Source organism: Pezoporus wallicus, unplaced genomic scaffold, assembly GCF_028554395.1.
Source record: "Pezoporus wallicus isolate ANWC-B61680 ecotype Strahan unplaced genomic scaffold, APGP_CSIRO_Pwel_v1 contig_13784, whole genome shotgun sequence".
Classification (NCBI taxonomy): domain Eukaryota; kingdom Metazoa; phylum Chordata; class Aves; order Psittaciformes; family Psittacidae; genus Pezoporus; species Pezoporus wallicus.
This window is the reverse complement of record NW_026642372.1, coordinates 68,680-90,701: the sequence shown is the minus strand read 5'-3', so window position 1 is coordinate 90,701 and position 22,022 is coordinate 68,680. Positions and strand designations below refer to the sequence as shown.

The window sequence follows — 22,022 nt, the reverse complement described above, 5'->3', positions numbered from 1 at the left end:
ATAAAATCTGTCTTCCAAAATGTCCCTCATTTAAACATCTTAAAATCTGAATTACTATCAGAGTAATGTTTTTTTTCTGCCAGAGTAGCCTTTTGAAAAACTAAAATCACGTGTAGCTACATCTTGATGTGAAGTAGGTGTACCTAAAGTTAACAAGTGCACATGTAACTAGGTATCATGGTCATTAAAATTTTAAAACATGCTCAGAAGTGTGGCAACTAAGGGTATTTGTCATCTTGCTAAGATTTACTCTTTCCTTATGGGAGCTAATCAAACTTCGAAGAGTGGTAAGTCTAAGTTGCATAGAACACTCTGTGTTTCTTCTGTAGCTGTACAGTGTTACGGAAATGAATGTGGGTTCAGTGCATTATATTTGCTGCACATTATCTCCAAAATTATAGCAGAGTGAAGTAAGCATTAATGTAGGACTTAAAAGCATTGCTTAAGGTCATGTGTGCTGTAAAAGACACTCTATCACACTGAAAGATGGTATATGCCTAGAGAACTGTATAAACAGATGAGATTAGATACAGTCTGAGAAAAAGACAAAATACAGAGAAATAGAACTGGTTTTATGAAGATCACAAATCAAGAATATAAACCCTTGCCGTATACTTCAGAGTCCACAGTTCATGCTATAACATTTTTTTTCTTTAATCTTAAGGCCATTCTTCAAATATATTAGATAAAAATGCGCTTCTGTGTACTTTATGTAGTCATAGCCGTTGAAACAGACAGTTCTCTTTCAGTCAGCATCTACAGTAGGTAAGCCTATGTGAGCTGTACTTCTGTGATATCTCCTTCTTCTCCTCTATGTTTGGTTGAGGTTTTTGTTGCATAAATCTCTGGGAGAGATAAATTGGTAGACAGATATCAAAAGACCTTTTTATTTAGCTATAGATTTATATTTTTTTTTAACTAGTGAGCTTCACCAATGTAAAAAGTAGAGGAACTCACTCTATTTTTCTGAAGAAAACCTACAATTTCTGATTTTTCACAGAGTACAAAACTGGATAAACTGGTTTATGATTGGTTAAGATGAAAGACAATTTTCCAGACAACAAGAATGCAAGTATTGAATAATAATAATATGAAGACCATAGCACTCATCATCTAAATTACATGAAAGCACATTGCATTACTTACTCTTTTTACCTACTGTAAATTGTATAATGTACTTAATTTGATTTCAGTCAGAGTTTTACATTTTGTTGTGGTTTCAGCAGTTCTGTGTCCATGCAATCCTTATTGCACAGAGATAGGTGACTTCTAAGTAACTAATGTGTTACAGGCAGAAGAGTTACTCTAATTTCTTGCCCACCTCTGTTTTTTATTTCTCAAAGTAGGAGAAATATTACTTCATATGTGCTTCTTAATCAGTATCAGAATTGTTGTTTTACAGTATGAGAAAACTGTTGCCACTTTGTGGTCAACAGTTCTTTGAATGGGCAACTGACTTCAGGCTCTACATGTTTCACAGATTTAAAAGAAATCAGGTGGGTGATCCCGGTTCTCTACATTAAGAGGTTTTGTATGTGGAAGGAATGGTTTTGTCAGTTGTTGAGGTTTGGAATTGTGGATTACTCTGGGATATGCATCTGAATTCCTTTTCTAGTCCCACAAATGTTGCATGCTGCCAACTTTTCTGATTTTGGAGCTCTAAATTGAGGCCAGTTCCTTTGCTCATCCCACACACTCTTTCATGTTTTTTTAACCGCAGCCTGAGAAAGGCGCCTTGGTTTCAACAGCAGCAGACCAGCATATGTTTACTTAATTCCTGAGACATGATGACAGTGGTCTCTATGCCACTAAAAGCTTTTTTCTTTATTATGTTCTGTTGAAGCTAATTTCTAAAAGTTTTTCATATGCCACATGTTTTATCGCAGTGTCTTCAGTATGACCCATGAACAGCAATGGAAATTAAAGGAACAACAACTGAAACTGCAGATTGCTAAACTAGAGACTGATTTAGCAGACAAAAATGAAATCCTTGACAAGATCAAAGTAGAAAGAGGTATACTTCTGTAATAATTATTATTTTCTCATTATGTGAGATTCTCCTGTGTTGCAGTTCATGTATATTGCCCAGAAGAGTGTAGTTTCTCTTGTTGGTGATTTCAGTTGATCTTTTAAGTTGATCAATATGTTTAAGTTACGACTAGCTGTTAAGTACAAAAATTGATCCAGTACAGGTTTTATGCTGAATGAGGATCATATAACTCCAGCTGCATTCAATGTTCATCTGTTGGGTTAATACTTACTCTTTATTCCATATTTCTCCACTTTTCTACATTGAAAATTCTTATGGGAAAGAGGACTATCTGACAGTCCCTCTCACATTATAAACCACTATTTTATTTACTGTACAAAGGTACATGAAGCCTGCACTGGCCTTTGAACATGTTTAATTGTCTTTCAACATTGTGAATTCAGATTTTTTTTATATTTTCAGTACACACTAATCTTTATTTACAGCTATGTACATTTAGAAGAAAACTGTATTATTGTAATATACTGAACAGATTATTTTGTATGTGTTTTTCCCATGCCGTAAGACAACTTCTCAGTGGCTCTTTAAGACCTTGCAATGCAATGCTTTCTTTTTTTTATCTCAGTACTGTGATATACTGTGGCAGCAAAGTTTATAAAACAAGAGCACAGGCAGTAAGTAAACTAAGTATTTTTAGAGTTGATTCTTCAAATGTGTATTTTTATGATTTTCTGTGAACAATCTAGTAGAATGAAGTAGGCCAATTTGTTGTGAATAATTCTTATGATTATGGCTTGAGTTTGGCATATACTTACTGTTCAGATTCAAGTAGACCTACTGAGTTCAAATACCACATTAAATATTTAAACATTTTACTTGACCACAGCAAGTGTTTGCAAAATTAACCTTAAGTGATACTAAAAATAAGGTGCCTTAAGCTATAATTATAGAAAGTTATGTCATATTGACAGAGACAGTTGCTTATGACACCTTGATTATGCAATGCAAAATGTAAAGTGATACTAAGAGCTTGAAAATGTCATAGTCCGTACTGTTGTTTGGCTAAGATGAAAGTGGAAAATCGGGCGACACCTTCCATCTTCTGTCACTCTGTCCTTGCCTGAGTGGCAAGACTTTACCACCCCATCCACAGATTGGCTTGGTGTACTCTTAAACTGGACCACCAAGTTACTACACTTTCCATTTCTATTGAATGGAACATGGTGGCACATTGAGTAGGTGTTGTAACATCCTTCAAAGCCTGTATCTAGGATCTGATTACAGCTTCTTGTCTAACAAAACTTAGGAAGTATAAGTTTTTTCCATCACACACTTAAGCATACCTGTCTTTGCTGAACATCCCTTTCAGTTCAGCAGGAAAACTGGAGTACTCTTTGCCTTACCTACTGCCTGGAACTGTTGTAGAAATACTGTTTTGTCTCATCTTGGTAGCTTGGCATGTAATCTTTTTCTTTCAAAACTTCTTTTCCAGGACCAAGAAAGATGTTAAAATAAATGAAGTCTTGAGAATTCTTAATGCTACAGGGACTAACATCATCTTGCCCTTTTCTGCTGTCCTCTTTCAGTATTTCTCTTTTGAAGCTATCATGTAATTTCAGTTTTAATTTTTTAGTAGCATTTTTCTATCCATAACTTCATAATGCATTTTTAATACCTAAAAGAAATATATTTAGACAGAAAACAGAACAACTTGTTTTACATTTTGACTATATTTGCCTGTTGCTATACTGCCTGTTACAATTACTATAGCAAGGATTGCAATTACTATAGCAAGATATAGCAAGGACTTCTAATAAATTTGTACAGTGTCTTTAATTGTTAGTATTTATGCCTAAAAACTTTTTATTTTTCATTAATTTAATCTCATGCCTCACTGTATTTGTTGTTCATATTTATAGTACTGTTTTATACAGAGTACAGTATTTACTAGATGCAGTCTTTTTCACAGTTGTCTTAATGGACACACATTTATTCTGTGTCAGTGAAAGCCGATGCGTGAAATACACAAGGAAAAAATATATTTCACTCTCTAAATACTATTCTTCTGCCCATAAAACTACAAAAAAAAAATCAGCATAAAAACAATTCCAGTTTTATTCCATGGGGTAACAAACAAGGCAGTCATCTTGCCCTAAATTGGACCTCCACAAACAGAGGGTTTGGCAAGGAAGAAGGGGAGATGGCATGTGATGGTGGGTAGATTATGGGAGAGTAAGAAAAACTGGTCTCATTTGCCTTGGAAGCATGTTTTCCTGTTTACAGGAAAAGACAGTGACAGTTTTCTTTGCTTCTTCCCTCCTATCTGGTTGGTACTGGTCGGTCTAGAAGAAATTTTTCTGTGAATTTATGTAGGAAGTGAACAAATGTGGAGGCTTTTGCTGATTAAGATTCTAATTATTTTCATGGTTTGTGACTAGGAACAAATGTTTTGTGTGGAAGACACCAGTTCAAGTTTGTTCAGATTAAGGTTTTGAATGGGATTGCAGATATTGGCACAATACATATTTTGATTCCAGCTGAGAACTACTGTATTGTACAGTCCCTTAAGTGTCTAAGGCCCTTATCAACACAGGGCTATTTGCCACTCTGTGATCTGCTTCCACTTGTGGCTCTATAGCCTCTCACACAAGCTGCTGTGTAGCATTTTCCAAAGCCTCCATGGCAGTGAATTTCTCTCTTTCTTGTTCTGTCCCTGTCACAGCCTTGCTTTTGAAACCCCTGATATCGTTGTGATGCTGTGTTCTTGTGGGATGTGGTTACCAGCAGTGTGAGAATTGCCTCTTCCCTTTCTTCTTCCCCTAAAGTTGCAGCCTTTGGGTTGAAGCAGGGGAAGCAAGCTAAGCAGCAGCCAGCACGCAACACCAACCCAGATCCAAACATGCTGTAATCAGTGCTGATAGTATTATAAGCAGAAACAATTAATGGAGTGGCTCCTGATGAAAAACAGTGCAGTTATATGGGAAAACTGAATGGCAGGACCCTCCTGTCACCTCTGTTCCATAATGGTTATTGCTGAGCTACTCCCTTTCCTCCTGCCTTTTCCCTTGTATGTCTTGTGTTTATACCTTTCAATAAGATCACAGAAATGCACCCTGTTGAGAATCTGGAGAGGCAACATGGACAGCGCTAAGGTAGCCTGAGCTGTGCCATTGACAGATTGGCCCTTTTTGGTTCAACAAGCTGTTGAAATTGCCTTGATTTGAACAAAAGCTGATTTCCCTTCCACTTGCAGGCTTGAAGTTAACTTTTTAAGCAGCAAATGTGAACGAATATTAAAAATGAATGCAAAAACTTCACTGGGGTTCATGTCACAAAAAGAGTGGACTGATCTTGCTGTTGTCAGAAAATTCATGACAATGAGATAGAAGTTGATGGGAAGGGATATTTTGTTTCTTTATCCCTGGAAAAAGTGCCAATTCAGATCTCAGTTTATAATGTAGGGAAAAGAAACAGTATGAGGGGCCCATTTTCTCTGTGGGAGACCTTCCAACAGACAAAGGTCTTTTAGGTAAATTGTTTGGGTGAGTCTGGAAGACTAAATTCCTGGTAAGTGTTTCACCACCTTTTATGAAGGCCTGCCTTCTCTGCTCATTCACAAGGCAATTGTTCTCTTATTCACTTGTGAATTTTTAGCCCTTAGTGGTTTTAATTAAGTTTTCTTCTCAATTGCACAAATGCTTTGCATTTTCCTCATAACTGCAGAGAATTAAAACCTTACTGGCGATGATGTGTTTGAATTGAAAGTGACTCTTGTGGGGTCCCAACACATGTACAAGTCAGGCTACTGTGTATAGGAGCAGTGGCATTACAGATGATTCATTTTTAGTGAAAATGTCAGTTAATTTATAAACTGCAAAATTAAAACTACCCTGATGTCAGTTTTTGAAACATTTCAAAATCCTTGAGACTGGTGTCTTGACCACCTGTTTCCTGCTGAGTTTAAGCCTCTAAACTGCAAAGCTACTCTGTAAAAATTAAGTTGTGCATCATGCCCAACAGAAGAGATTCCAGCATTAAAAAGACATTGTTGACCTATTTGTTTGAAAGCAGTAGAATACGTTCTTAAATCCCATGATTGCAGATGGGAATCACAAAGGCAAATACTTGCACCTCAGATTGACAGTTAACATTTACATTATTCTAACCTAAAATATCAGTACTTAATACTTAGTACTTAATACTTAAGTAATAGTACTTAAATACATGGTATGAGACTATAACTTTGAGACTTTCAAAAAAGCAGAGGAAAAAAAATGGAAAGGGCAAAAAACTTTGTTATCGAGAGAATAAGAGTTTGGCCAGGGAGAAAAGTGAGAGAGTACTTTTGTTCCTTAGAAACCTCAATGATTCTGAGAAAAGCTTGCTTTTAAAACTTTTTCATTTGAAGGTATGTTACAACTCAATTATTTCACCTAATCCTAAAGTTTTTTCTCAGCTCTTACTGAGCAATTATTGTGGATGCAGCTATACATGAATGAATATTTGTGTAGAATCTGTGTAACCCTCTGTCGGTAAGTTTAATGGTGTTTACTCATTCAGACTGACAAAGTTTTATATTCTACTTCCTTCTTTCCTCTCTCCCTCCAAAACAGGAAGCTGTACTCAGTTGGGCGTATCTTTCTATTTAGAAATACACAGTGTAGATTTTTCACACTGTAAGTTCCCTTTTAATGAAACTAAGAATAGTTTGCTTTTTGTTTAATACATACACCTATACCAGATCAAAAAGAAGTAGTTTTCTGTCCGTGTCTTTGTTAATACTGAAGATTTCCCTATACAAAATAAATTAGTTTCTACATTTAAAAATTAAAAGTTCATGCATCAATTCATATGAAAAAGTAGGTTTATAATTTTTATAATTATGTTGAATTAAGTAAAATATTTTGTTCTTCTTTTTGACATTAAGACCAAAAGGAAAAGCTGGTGCAAGAGAACAAAGACCTGCAGTTACGCTACCTGGAACATAAGCAACAGCTAGATGAACTGAAAAATCGCATGAAGTTTTTGAACAAGGTGAACTCTATTTCTGTTTAGAATATGAGCAATAACCCCCATTCTATATTTTATGCATAGCACAAATACTTCTTGAAAGTAAAAGTATACAGAAATACAACTGTTTACTTATTCATGCTATCAAGCAAAATGTCTAGTGAGAATGCATCTTGTTATTCTGAATGTATTTCTTCAATATCCATTCACATCTGATAACACCTTTTCATTAAGTATTTCTGTTTCAGGAAAGTGATATTGATGTGGCAGAACTCGGTGAAGCCATCTTGCATATAAAGGTATCCAACAAAGAATGAGCATATAGAGGATTGGAACTAGATGATCTTTAAGGTCCCTTCCAACCCAAACCATTTTATGATTCTCTATATTTTGCATTTGATTGATCATTATATTGCATGTTTCCTACACAATTCCTAAGTTTTTCAAGGGCTTCTTTATTTGTGCATCTTTCAGTAGCTAATGTTTCAAGCTCATAAGGGTGCTTTTATCATCTTTCGATTTCAGTAAAGCAGAAGGGAAGATGAAAAAACTGCCAGGATGAAATCTAGATTTATGTAGATAATTGATTAACTTTTGATGTTAGAATGAAACCAGATCCACAAGCATTTTTTTGAAAAACTTCCTTTTTCTCAGTTAAACAACTTATCACACCAGCTTGTTCTTCCTATAATGTTTATTAAAAATATATGTTTATTTATTAATTCTTTCTTAATTATTACTAATTTATGGGGTGTACTATAAGCATGGAAGCTGTAAAATGCAATACAGCAATGCTTAGCAACTTTGTTTATTAAAACAGAAAACAAAAAATAGCCAGAAAATGTTATATATTTTTCTCTCTTACAAATTGAAAATTAAGTGGGGTTGAGGGGAAGAAATCAGTGAAAAAATTAGCGTGCATTAAGTTTCCACTGTTCCAGGGAGTCAGGGTTTATTTTCTTAAGTGTTTACTATAAATGGTATCTTTTTCTGCTACTGAAATGCAAATGGTAATTCTATAAAGATAATGAACAAAAGAAAGTAAAACAAACAAAATCCAAAAACAAACAAAAAACCCAGATGAAAATTTAAACTCCAGTATTAATAACAGAAACAATGTGGACTTGAGAATAGCAATAAAGTTTTGTACATGCACTGAAGCGGGATTATTGATTAGGGGTTCGTATTTTCACTAGATAGGAGTGATTGCTTCTGAATAGCTCATACATTTTAATTGATTCCTGATAATCACAAGATGACATTACAGAATACAATCCTGACACTGATCTACGTCATTTGTATTTTTTTGCGTTACTACATGCTCAAGAGTTACCAAATAATGCTTACTGTTCTTCCAAAACTATAATCCAGTATTATATTTAACCAAAAACAAATACTTCCAGATATATTTGCAAAAGTGTGTTTTAGTAATTTTCCAAATTTACTCCAGGTTCACAAGCAGCAGCAAAATGGGGACCTTGCGTTTTTGGAAAAAGTAGAAGATGATAACCGTAAAGATTTAGAGCATTCCATGCGGGAGCTGCAACTAACACATGCAGAAACAGTGCAAGAACTGGAAAAGACAAGGAATATGTTAATTCTGCAACACAAAATTAACAAAGATTACCAGGTACTAAATTCTGCTCACAGTGGAAAATAACCTGCTAACATTTTTAGCATTTGTAGCCCTAAAACTTTTTGTAATTAAGACTTGCAAGTTCAGCAACAGAGCCAGTCTGTTTATAGGTAACCTAACATAAGATTTGCAGGTTTTGAAAGCGTTGTTTAGAAGCATGAGATCCAAATTACTTTAATTTTAGTCTTTTAATCCACCCTGGTCAGATCCCTTTCTTGGAATTATCTCTGGGCTCTTATCAGGTGCTCACAGGGAAAACAGTAAGTGTATTATCAAATAATCTTCCTTTTCCAGAGCACCTTGCTTTTACTCTCTTGAGCTGGGTAATTGCAAATCATATTTTGACTTTTCATTCAATTAATCTAAGTTTAAAATAACAAAATCCTTAGAAAAATTTCTTAGGAGCTCTGTCCTGAAAGCATAACTAGTTAGTTTGTCATAATACTGTTTTTAGATTTTGCTGCAATTTCAACTGATGGCTGTATTGTATTACTGAGCTAAAAATTGCTGCTGTTTTTGTGTACTTTTCTCAAATCTAACTGTATTTTAACCTGTAGGCGAAAGCATGTGCAGCAGTAGTGTAGACAAGCCTCAAAAGTCCTTTTTACATGCCAATTTTTTTCAGAATGAAGTAGAAGCAGTAACACAAAAGATGGAAAGTCTACAAAAAGACTATGAGGTAAAACTGGAACAGTATGTCCATCTTCTTGATATTAGAGCTGCACGCATCAGAAAACTGGAAGGTATTTTCCAAGTACATTCTTCTCTTTTTTTTTCGTATTTCATTTTTTGCAAATTATTGTTGTAGATTTCTTCTTCAGTGTTTCTTTGAAACATTTTTCCATTCTTAAAAGTAGTAAAAGGTCATTTCTTTCATGGAGAATTACCTGTTTTTTTGTCATTGAATTAAATGATGAAGTTATTAATCAAACAAAATTTAACAAAGCAGTTTGTGCTGCAGCTATTGATGAATAAGAATGAAACTACCAAACTTAGATAATTTTTTTTTTCAGTGAACATTTATGGTCAACCTTTTATTTTGCTCTCCTATCATTACATAATAATTTCATATGTTGCTAAAAATCCCAAAATCATGGTATAATATGCCAATGAAATATTTCAATCTGATGGATTTAAAATGTTGGTTAATGACTTCAGTGTCTAAGATCCTTACATATAAAGATCTTTGCTGATAATTCTGTCCACTTGGGATATTACAGAGGACAGAGGTCAAATGTATTCTTCCCCTGGCAAATATAGTTCAACCGTACCAACATATGTATCTTTAGTCTCTTTTTTCATTTGCATAGTCATACTTATTTGGATCATTGCATGAGACTTCTGAATTTTTGCTTGTTAACTCCCTAGTAATCTGACAATAATTGTTAGGGGCCTGTGTCTATTTTTATGTATATTGAAGCAGCAACATTGTGAAGGTATTCTTGGTTGTTGTCAGTTGTTGCGGTAAATATCAGTTTATATTGGTTGTTGTCTTGGTTGTGCTAAATGAGCAGCAGATATATGACTTTAAATGTGTAATTACTTTTTTGGCAACCCTTTTGAGAAAGTAACATTGTTAATATAATTAGATTATGCTTTTTTCCTTTCTATTCGGTCATTAATTACACTTGATTTTTAAACAAGATGGTCATTTTATAGCTCTATTTTATTTTATTTGTTGCAGCCCAACTAGGAGATATCATCTATGGTACAAAACCATATAAATCCAAACCAGAAATATTGCCAGGTGATCCAATGGATGAGTTTGATGAAACTTTGTATTTACAAAGAGGAGAGAACCTTTTTGAAATTCATATCAGCAAAGTGATCTTCTCTTCTGCAGTTACGCAGGCTTTTGGTGTCTGTGAACCTGCAACTTTTTGTACTTACTCATTCTATGACTTCGAACTTCAGGCAACCCCAATAGTTTATGGGCCTGCCCCATCATATGACTTCACTTCTCAGTATCACGTGCAGGCTGATGACTGCTTTTTGCACTATATGCAGCAAAACAGCATCACATTTGAGGTTCATCATGCCTATGGCACAGATTATGAAACAATTGCTGCATGTCAACTGAAGCTTCACAAAGTCTTGGAAAACAATGGGAAGATCTACAGCACAGCGAATTTAGTTGGTAATTAACATATCAAAAATACCCTTTTGATACAGTGTTGTAAGTGACAAATAACATGTATTTAAGTATTAAGTACGTATTAAGTAGCAAGTAACATGCATTCACGTATTACTGTTTCAAAAGGAAAAACAAAAAAGTTTCAACAACATGATTTTTCCTGGTGGATGTGCAGCATGTTCTGATGGTTTCACCTACAGCTGTGGGAAAGCTCTGACAGGTACAATTTTGCCCATAATGGCTGAGAACAAAGATGGTATTAATATAGTAATCCTGAAGCATGTGACGTTAGAAGTTTGTGACATGCTGGAAATGGCATTAGAGAATCTTGTCTGAAAATAATAAGTGATTTTTTTTTTGTTTTACATACATATTACTTGCAAAGGGTTACTTCATTTAAAGATCTATTAAATTCTTTACACATGTAATGCTGTCATAATACATAGTGGTGAGGTAACTAATCCTCAAATTGTGGCATTTCCTAGCTTTTGACTTAAGAACTTTAATGTTGAAAAAAAAATTGATGCAATCATGTATGTGTTTATTCCGTAGGAATCAAAGGAAACATTCAAAATTACGGTACCGTAGAATACTGGATTAGGTTACGAATTCCTATGGATCAAGCTGTTAGTCTCTGCAAAGAGAGGTCAAAGGCTCTGGGGTATTTAACCACCAGTTTTAGGGAACATGAACAACCATCCCAGGTAAGTTTGTGTTTGAACTTCATATTTTGATAAAATAAACTGTTGAATATTACTTTTTCATTTTGAAAAGTTTAAGTCTTGATACATTCAAGGTTAACAAAAGTTAAAGGTTCTTGAACTGTAAAGTATTTATAGCAGTGGAATGATTCACTAGGAAATTAAAATTTTCACTAGAATACTTAAAATTATTATATTATTTAGCCTCCAAGTGCCAGATTTTCTAACATTTTATTGTAATTAACGTGAAAGTGCAAATTCACACATGGCAACTGAAATATATAGATTATGTGGGAGAAAATAAAATAAGAAAAATGGCAGAAATTAAGAACATCTTCTGTAGAACTGCTTGAAACACCACTTTTCAGAAATGTTTCATGGTGGAAACTGAAAGTTATGAAGCTGTAGCAGATGGTTGCATTATATTAAGGGTTCTGTCAGTCTGCAGCTGCTAAAGTAGCTTCAGTTGTGTGTTCCAAAATTTAAGCTTTCATTAGTTAAACATACATGAATAATTTTCTGTCCTGTACAGGAGCAGAAATCATGGAAACATGAACTGTATGTAAACAGCTATAATTATTTTTTTTCCCCAATGCTGTATGTAGCCAGAAATAGTATTCTTATAGGTGCAAACTGTCATGTTTGGCTTTCACGTTAGCTATTTCAGTGTGGATTATTTGAACAAAATATTTAACATTTTATTGCACAAAATCAAATTCATACATGTTTCCCCATACACCTTACAGGATTCTGGCTTCACAAACAAGATAATTATATACAGTTAATGAAAGTCGCTGTGATACAGTACAGTAAAAGAGAGCCTTTTGACATATAGCTGGGGATTACTCATTTAAGATAGTTATATTATTTGTTTTCTTCTTAATCTTTTAAGTTTTTATTAAAATTAATTTTTCAGTTTGCCAGCTATGGTTTCCACGGTATGTACAAGTCATACTGATAGGTAGTTCAAAACAACCTGTGATATCATTGAGATTTTTAATTTACCTCAAACACTAATTATTACTCTTCACATGTTGAGTTCTAGTTTTTGTAAATTGTTTATGTAGGTAAAGGTTTGGGAGAAAGCAAAAAACAGAGGAATCTGCTTTGCAATTTTAATTATTTAAAAGTATACATATATAAAAGGGACTACAATTATAAAAAATTCTTGCTACAGAATAACTGTCAAGGTCAGAATCCTTCACTTCAAAGTGGCACTAGATATGAATCATTCTTAAAACTGTGGTCTTCACTGCTTTGTAGATAATCAAATGACAAGTAGATCATAAAACTTCAGAAAAATAAAGCAAACAATCACAGACCTGGAAGGATTAACTTCATATTTTCTTATAACAACAACCCAAGAGATGTCACTGAATTTATAGAACAAGTAATATTTTGACATTTTAAATTAAACAGTAGTTGGAGTCTTGCTGAAAGAATGTCATTTGTTCTATTTATATAGTTCTTAGAGTTCACCAGCATAAGAATTCTAATGGTTTTAATTTAACTTCTTTTTCATTTAAAGCAGCAGATACTCAGAACTGCCCAAGTCAGCACTTCAACAGATGGCAATTTAAATGAACTCCACATTACAATAAAATGTTGTAACAATCTACAATCCCGAAAAAAACATCTTCAGCCAAATCCTTATGTTGTCTACAAGTTCTTTGATTTTGCAGACCATGATACTCCTATCATTGCTAGCAACAACAACCCACAAATAGATGACCATATGTGTTTCCAAGTGCCAATGAATGCAGAGTTAGACCGGTACCTAAAATCAGAATCTGTAACCTTTTATGTATTTGATGATGGTGAAACGGAAGAAGGTTCTTATGTAGGGAAAGCCAATGTGCCTCTTATTTCTTTAGCACATGACAGATCTATCTCAGGTAAGAATTAGACTTCTTTAAACTTAACAAAATCTTTACATCCTCTTTTATAACTCCTTAAATTTCTTTAAGAATCAAACTAAAGAAAGGCTCTGCAGAGCGATCTGGACAGGCTGGATCCATGGGCCAAGGCCAATTGTATGAGGTTCAACAAGGCAAAGTGCTGGGTCCTGCACTTGGGCCACAACAACCTCATGTAATGCTACAGGCTTCGGGAAGAGTAGCTGGAAAGCTGTCAAGTGGAAAAGGACCCGGGGGTACTGTTTGATGGCCGATGAATATGAGCCAGCTTGTGCCCAGGTGGCCAAGAAGGCAAACAGAATTCTGGCTTGTATCAGAAATAGTGTGGCCAGCAAGACAAGGGAAGTAATGATCCTCCTGTACTTGGCACTGGTGAGGCCACACCTCAAATAATGTGTTCAGTTTGGGACATTGGCTCCCAAAAAAGACATTAGAGGTGATGGAGCGTGTGCAAAGAAGAGCAGCAAAGCTGCTGAAGGGCTTGGAGCACAAGTGAGAAGTGCCTGACAAAGCTGGTGGTGGTTAATCTGGAGAAAAAGAGGCTGAGGGGGGAACCTTATTGCTATATACAACTACCTGAAAGACGATTTCTTTTCTGTTTTTTCCCAAGTAACAAGTGATATGATGAGAGGAAAAGGCCTCAAGTTTTGCCAGGGGAGGTTCATGTTGGATATTAGGAAAAACATCTTCCTTCACCGGAACAGGCTGCCCAGGGAAGTGGTGGAGTCACCTTCCCTGGAGGTATTTAAAAGACCATGTAGATGTGCCACTTGGGGACATGGTTTAGTGGTGGACTTGGCAATGTTATATTTACAGTTGGTTTTCGTAATCTGAGAGGTCTTTTCCAACCTCAGTGATTCTGTAAACCTTCATCATTCTTGTCTGACAGAATTTTAACTCCAGTGAGATCCTGGAATTAAATTTTGCATCTCAGTGTTACTTAAGTCATGGCTAGTGAATAGCTGTCAGAGCTGTGGAACTGATAAATGATTTTTTAATGTAAATATTAAACATCAAACACTAGAGAAAAAAAAGACCCAGGAAGAGAAAAAAAATAATGTAATATCTCTTATTTACTAAGACAGTACTAACAGAACATTCCAGTATTGTTGGATTGTAACTCAAACTTTAAAGTGGTGTTTGATTTGTGATTTATCCATGAACTGAAGTCCAATCTGTACCTTACAGAGTGGATAGTAATAATAGAATTTTTTTCTCTTCTTGACATTTTCTGAGATTTAAGAGAAAGGAGTGAATGTTTTCTTTAAAATCCACAATAAAAAAAAAAAAAATCAGAAGAATGTGTGTCCAAACATTAGTTTACCCTGGCCCTATGAAAGTTTTTTTAAATCCCTTTTTTGTTCTTGGTACTGGCCCAGGTACAGAATAATTATGATTTGATAAATTATTATAATTGGAATGATGTTATCAGTCTAGCACTGACTGAATTTAACTGCTAATTACGTTTGATCACCATCATAATAAAGACTTTCATCTTGCAGAGATGGGATTTCCCATATTTCAGCTTGTGCCTGTAGGCTGTCTTCCTCCTGCTGTGCACCTCTGATTGTGTCTTTTCCTCATCCTTCTATTAGGTGGCAGTAAGATCCCCACTGAGCCTCCTCTTCTGAAAGTTGAGCAGATCACTTCTTTAAGCCTCTGCTATGCCATGTGCTCCACTGCCCTGAAGTTCTCTGCAGCTCTCTACTGGACCTGTTCCAGAATGCCAGTGTCTTGTGCTGGAGAAGTTAAAACTGGGCATAGTATTATAAGTGCCATCTCGTAGGTATTGGAGAGAAATCGTGACACCCCTGGACCTGCTTGACTGCCTTTTTACTAATACAGGCCAGGGTGTAGTTGGCATTCTTTGCTGCAAACACCCATCCTCACTGGCTTGTATTTGTCAGACAGGACCAGCTCTTATTCTGCAAGGCTGCATGTGGCCAGTCAGCCCCCAACCTTGTGCTGCTGTTTGAGAATCCTGGGCTGATGCAGGATTTTGCATTTGGTTTTGTCAGATTTTATGAGGTTTCTGTCAGGCCATTTTTCTACAGTGTGAATAGCAGCTCTGCCTTCAGTGCATCAACTGCTCCCTGCAAGTTGATACCCGTTAATAATGGTGTTTAGAATATAAAAGCTTCTTAATTATTTTATTGCCAACTGTAAGATAATTTAAACATATGGTTCCATAATTATGCAATGTAAATGGAGAATAGGATAAAATCTGTAAGTGAATTTAGTGTATTTCTTCTTTGATAGGTTTAGCTACTCACATACTTTTAAAACTTACATTTTCTTTAACAAAAGTTAGTAAAATATGGAAGTGTCTTAGTTAGATCTTTTGAAAGATGTCAATAACAATATAATCTGGTATTGGATTATCTGAGGAACCTACAGGACATCTTGAACTAACTCAGTAATCCAGTCCCTTTTAAATTCTGTATTTTGAATGTCCACAATGTTATATTGGGCATTTTGACACTATTAGCTTCTAAAATTAAGACTTTTAAGTCACTTAATTCCTGAATCCCATTCAGATTTGCATTGTGTTTTCTTGTATAGGTATAGAATAAGATAGAGAAGATATTTACATTTTGTTTTCAGGTATTTTTGAACTAACAGATTCTGAAAGACATGCTGCTGGTACCATCACAGTTGAATTAAAATGGAAACATGTCTACCTGCCACCAAGTGGATTACCAATGGCTGCAGACTTAGGAAATTACATTCAAAATGAGAAATCAATGGCAACTAAATTACTAGCTGAGGATAAAACTCAGACTCCAGTCCCTTCTCCTTCTTTCACTTCATTGGTGACAGTAAGTAATTTAACAAACTCACAGAAGTTAAGAGATACAAAAGAGATGTTACAGCAGGTCATTTAGTTTTTCCCTGGTGACCAGGATTTGTCCTTACTGTAAAATAAATGCATGCCCCAAATACTTCATATAACTACCATCTTCAACTTCCTTTGGGAAGTAAAATCATTCTTGTGTCCAAAACTTTTTAAAGTCTTTTATACTGGTAGATAGCTGATTAGCAAAAGGGGGTGGGGGGGTGGGGGGAGAAAGGGAGGAGATATAACATCCATTAAATGTCTTCCCTATAAATTTAGTGCTTATTAATTCTCTTTCCAATGTAGATGACCTGCATAAAATGTAGTCACTGCTTGTGTAACCTCAGGGGCAGTCATGAAATCAGCTATTTTTTCTATGGTCTCCTAGAAGCTCGAACAGAACTCAATCAGCTGGAGTTGCTTTGAGCCAAACAATTCTTAATCAGCCATACGCAAGCCGCATATATAGATACATAGGTGTATCTGCACTGTGCTGTTTGTTATTCTGGTGTCTGGAGCATGGTGCTAATACCAAATAGCTTCTTAAAAATCACTCAGAAATTAAAAGTACTGTAAAGATTTCTTGTGTGTGTGTGTGTGTGTGTGTGTGTGTGTGTGTGTGTGTGTGTGTGTGTGTGTGTGTGTAAAAATCAGTTGAAATGGAGGATAATCTCTATGTTAATAAGCAAAGCATGAAGAGTAATAAACCACTTTGTTATTTTTGTCTTTTATTGTAATATCATGACACAGCTAATTATGGATTTTTTTTTAATTTTGCAGCTATTAACAGTCTTGTTTTTGTTTCTGTGTTAAAATTTTCCAAGGGGAGTGGCATAAGGAAAGGTGTCAAAGGTACACTAAGCCTACACAAGAAAAAAAATCAAGCACTCCATAAAGGATAATAATAAATCATTCTGCCGCATACGTGATACCACTAACTTGAGTCCTACAATTGTTTCTTACCTAGAACTCATATTGCATTCCGTAGATGCTCTGTAGAGTTTTATATCCATTTGTGGCTGAATTCTGAAAGGTATCTGCAGTTGCAGAGTTTTGCTTATTCAAACAGCATCTACATCATTTTGCCTGTTTAGAATTGAATTTAGTGCAGTTAGATTTGGCTTTGAGAAAATTCAAGATTCCTCAAAATTTATTTCCAACCATCTCTAAAATAAGATGATCAGAATATGGCAATAAATGGTCTTCAGCTATGTTTATTTTATTACAGAAACCAACACCCAAACGAAGGCAGTGTGCAGCTCAAGCAGAGAAGAAAGTATCTTTCCTGGATCTTGGTACAGAACAGATGATAGTAAGTTTAAGTATTTTTCTCATGCATGTTGAAGAAAGAAAAGCTACTAACATCTCAGTGTGGACAATTCGTAGAGCTAATAATACAGAATACTCAATTATTTTAGCAGCGCAAGACTGGAATGTCCCAGCCAATGAATGATAGCATAGTACTGCATATAGGTGAGGGATACAATACAGGGATATTTGTGTGACTCCCACAGAATTGCTTGGTGTCCTCCACAGCGTACAAGCTTCAACTTTCATAAACAGGACAGATTCTAATAAGACAAATCAGCTGTCTGTGCAGTGTGTTTCTCAGCTGTCTGGCTTATTAAGTGTCTTTGTACAGTGTACCATTTGCATGGACATATAAATGGCTCAAGAAACCAGCTTGATCCAAACAGATACTGAGTATTGTGCTAACAAGATACACAGTTTGACACAGTTCATCATCTGAGATTACACATACAATGAAAATGATGTTAACATCAGTTTACAATTCACAGGTGGTTCTGCTATTGTTTAGTTTAACTAGAATGTTGTTTTGAGTCATGCAGTATAGACTGGAAATAAGAATTAAGTAGATCTTTCGTATTTATTAAATAAAAAATAATAATAACTCAAATGTTGGTGAAATCAAATCTTTTGAGAGCTTAGATATGGAAAAATGCAATGTTTGCCATAAAGTTACACACAACATATTTCTATTGAGCTGGCCAAACAGTAACTTCTCAAAGCTGGACAATTCTTCACAAACTAGGATTTTCTGAGGGAGACAGCTACTCAGTCTCCATAGTAAATCTTCATTACTGGTTGGGCAGCTCCCCTAGATGTTTTAAAAATCCAAGCCTCAATGCCTGGTTAGAGGTAAAAATACTGTTAGAACTAAATAATGAAATAGATGGTGCTTCTCTGATACGTGAGAATTAGAAGTTCAATGGATTAAAACTGTACAGGAACAGTATTTCATTTGCCTGTTTGTTTTCTGAATAGCAGAGAATCTAGTTCTTGGTTATTAATGTGACACATGCCAAAGCAAATAGTTTTTTCCAGAAAAGCAGACTCACTAGTCAGTGGAATGAGTGTTTGATTTGCCCAAACTATTAGTCAGAATTGTCCAGCCTCACAGGCAGATGTTATAGCAGAGGATAGACACACCAGTGCTAATGCAGGAAAGCAAAGGAGGACAGAATTTCCTATCCAAACGCTTCTCTACCTCTAAATTTATACTTACTTTTGTGTGTTGTCTGCTATGTATTAAAGGTTTCCCCTGATTTCACCCATAAATTAGGGCTCTCTTGAAAATAACATGGAACTTGTGCAGAAAATGAAGGCTTCAAGAGTGCCAAGTGTTTCAGAGGTGTGAGATTATTCAGGTTTTGTGGGTTTATGTAATACACTGCATTTGAACTCCGCACATATGTTACTTCTTTTCTATATCATGCATCAAAAAACAAACTACTGTAAAGTAAGATCACAAAAACATCTCTGAAATATGAAAAAAGTAATTCCTTGTGATGACAATCTTTTTTTGCCATTAGAAAGGGAGGAATCTCATCACTTCTTTGTTTGGATGAAGTTTATTTTGTCTTTCCTCTTGAAATTACCATTATATAGGTAGGGGTGGGGGGTGGAATGAAGAAGAAATGGAATAACTTTGGAATATTGCACTGAAGGAATTAAAAAGAATGGCCAGACATTCCCTAAAACAGTTGGTGTGGCATATCATCTGTGCCAAGGAAGAGCATAAAGGAGACATAAAGTCAGTTTCTTACAGCTTGAAAACTTCAAAGATAATCTTTACAGAATAAGACTCATAAGTGTTAACACTGTTCTGCTTTATGTGGCTCCAGATATGTTAGAATAGAAATAATTTGTGGCTCCAGATGTGTTAGAATAGAAATAACTCTTCAGGTCCCTTTTTGGAAAAACTGGTTGTTCTGTGAATAGCTGAAATTTACCTCACGACCTCATGAATTCTGAGGGTGGAAAGTGAAACATCAGTGTCTCTGTGGAAAATTCAGTCCAAGAGGAGAATGTTGGATAATAAACAATGCATAGGTCTCCAGTAAATTTCCATGGAAGATGCCATGTCTGTAATGTTATATCTGTTCATGAGGTAGTATTTTATGTAGTTGTACCTGAAGAGAGAGGAGCGAATAAAATTACTTTGGAGTAATTTATGCACTAAAGGTAGGTTACCTTAGATAACGTGTTTGCAGTTTGTAGCAAAGCCACTTCTCTTTTGTATCACTTCAGTTTGCTTTTGAAATGGAAAATACTGTACGATTTAAGCTGTAAAATTGCTAATTGAGTACAGTGGTGGTGGTTTGGTTTGGTTTGGGTTTCTTGGGCTGAGTCTTGACTGAAAGAGCTGAAATATAAGTGAATATGGAAATATAACAGTCTGTATATAAGTTGACAGGTACCAAATGATTATAATGGTTATGTTTTCACAAATAAGCATCATTAGAGAATTTTGTCTTCTATATCAATTATTTGTTACTGAATTTGACAATTTCTCATTGTTTCCTGCACTGCATAAGCAATATAATTGTTTAAAGGCTATGTATGATTAATGTGAGTCATAACTCTCTTCAAGTTTTGAACTTTAGTAAATTTTACTGTTCCATGATTGTTACAAAGACTGTAAGTTTATCTGGTTGTGATGTGGTACAGATACAGGAGGTTAAACAAGAAAGGCTAGCAGATGATATGGTGAAGAAGATGGCTGAAGAAAATCAACAGGAAAAAGACGACCCCTCACATCTGTCAGAGGGACAGATGGCCAACCAAAGCTCAGTTACCTCTGGAGATGAGACAGAAATAACTGAAGAACTGGAATCAGAAGGTAGAATTCATTTTTATGAATAAGTAACTGTGTTTTCTTGATAAATCTATGTCTCTGAATTTTCTTAAGCTTTTCTTACTAGCAGTGGAAGCTGCCTCATTATGAGAAGCTTCATCACATAAATTGTATTCTGGTGTACTTTATAGCTGAAGCTGGATAGCGTAAATGGTGGTGTTATTTTCTTCCCAAATAGAAACTGTATTGTAATTGAATGCAAAAATCTGGTATCTGACCTAGATTCATAAAATATTGAAAGAAAACTGGCTTCTATTTTAAATGTCTTTATATTCTCCCTTAGAACTGTGCTGTTCTAAAGAATATTTTAATGAATATGCTCCTTTTCTCTGCAGGTAACAGCCAGTGCCGATATCAGAAATTCTTTCAGACAGTGAGAGGAGTACTATGTATTATCACATCTGTGGCATAAAGTTGTTAGAGGCAGATTTATTTAAAGATTATAAAAGCCAGGTCTTACTATTCCACCAGCAAGATTCAACTGTTTATCATTTAATAAACCAAGTCAATAGTACTGAGTTTGAAGCACAAGCAAGATACTAAAAGTTTATGTTCAGTTATTTGCAGTTTCCACATAAGAATTCATTAGAAAAATTGGAAAAACATGATGTTGGATACTATTGTGTTTATAAGTAATTCTCTCCAGAGAAAAGAGACCTGAATGTTTTAGAAAACAAGACGCGTTTATACAGATCTACTTAAAAAAAAAAAAAAAAGTACACCGTGCGCGTGTAAAGAAGAATGTTCAACATAGTCAGAGGAAATTCACAAATTCAGGCCATATTCTTATATAAAGCTAACTGTTCTTACTTCAGTTCATCACAGGACTTCTATCATTCCAGTCATCAATTTTCATCTGGAAAACATTACTATTTTTGGTAGCAAATCGGAAAAATATACAGTTTAGCTGACTGTAAAGGTCATTGATTTGCCAGTATTAATCTTCTGCAAGGAAGAGAAGATTTACCTGGCACTTACCCTTTATTTATTAGAAAAGCAAATATATTGCTATCAGGTTTCTCAGCAAGTCGCAGATGGACTACAGATACAGGGGGATTTAACTCTGTTGATTTTACTTTTGCAGATCAAGATGATAGACAAGAAAATGATGCCATTGAATCAATAATAACTGACAGTGATGACTGTATTGTTTCATGTCCACTATCCAAGAATATTAAACAGGTGAGTCAGAGTATTTATGGCAATTATACGGTAAGTCTAAGAAAAATATTTTAAGCTTAATGCTCTCTAAGAGTAGCTTTGCTTATAGCTAAGGTTAGATTCATAGGCATTTTCAATGAATGTGTTTTCCTGTTTACATTTTAAGTAGACACCTTTCCACAAAGAAAAAGAAAATTAATGTGCCTGTATTGTGCATGTGATTTATAGATGTTTTTTCTAATGGGGAAATTCGTTGTCATCTTTTCCACTGTTGTCATACACACTTAGAATTAGACTTTTCTTATTAGTTTCAATCCAAAGTCAAATATTAGTCCTGCACAAAATCTACCTAAGGGAAGATAACTATTGTAATGTGAATGTCTAAAGACCTGAATCTTGTTCAGTTCTACCTGTTGCCTTTATGTTGGGAAATGGGCTTTTTCTGCTTCTTGCAATGCTTTCTGAGGAAGAAGAGAATA

General features: G+C 35.1%; 1 protein-coding gene across 1 annotated transcript in view; it reads left to right on the top strand.

The window, feature by feature from the left end:
• Window positions 1–22,022, top strand: part of RPGRIP1L (RPGRIP1 like) — a 72,218-nt gene that overhangs the window by 21,769 nt on the left and 28,427 nt on the right. Inside the window, exons 9-21 of the mRNA XM_057429570.1 lie at window positions 1,887–2,014; window positions 6,918–7,024; window positions 7,249–7,299; window positions 8,451–8,630; window positions 9,262–9,379; window positions 10,321–10,773; window positions 11,323–11,474; window positions 13,000–13,366; window positions 15,992–16,206; window positions 17,452–17,535; window positions 18,808–18,876; window positions 20,205–20,367; window positions 21,467–21,564. Of these exons, the coding sequence (XP_057285553.1) occupies window positions 1,887–2,014; window positions 6,918–7,024; window positions 7,249–7,299; window positions 8,451–8,630; window positions 9,262–9,379; window positions 10,321–10,773; window positions 11,323–11,474; window positions 13,000–13,366; window positions 15,992–16,206; window positions 17,452–17,535; window positions 18,808–18,876; window positions 20,205–20,367; window positions 21,467–21,564 (2,185 nt within the window). The remainder of the gene's footprint in view (window positions 1–1,886; window positions 2,015–6,917; window positions 7,025–7,248; window positions 7,300–8,450; window positions 8,631–9,261; window positions 9,380–10,320; window positions 10,774–11,322; window positions 11,475–12,999; window positions 13,367–15,991; window positions 16,207–17,451; window positions 17,536–18,807; window positions 18,877–20,204; window positions 20,368–21,466; window positions 21,565–22,022) is intronic.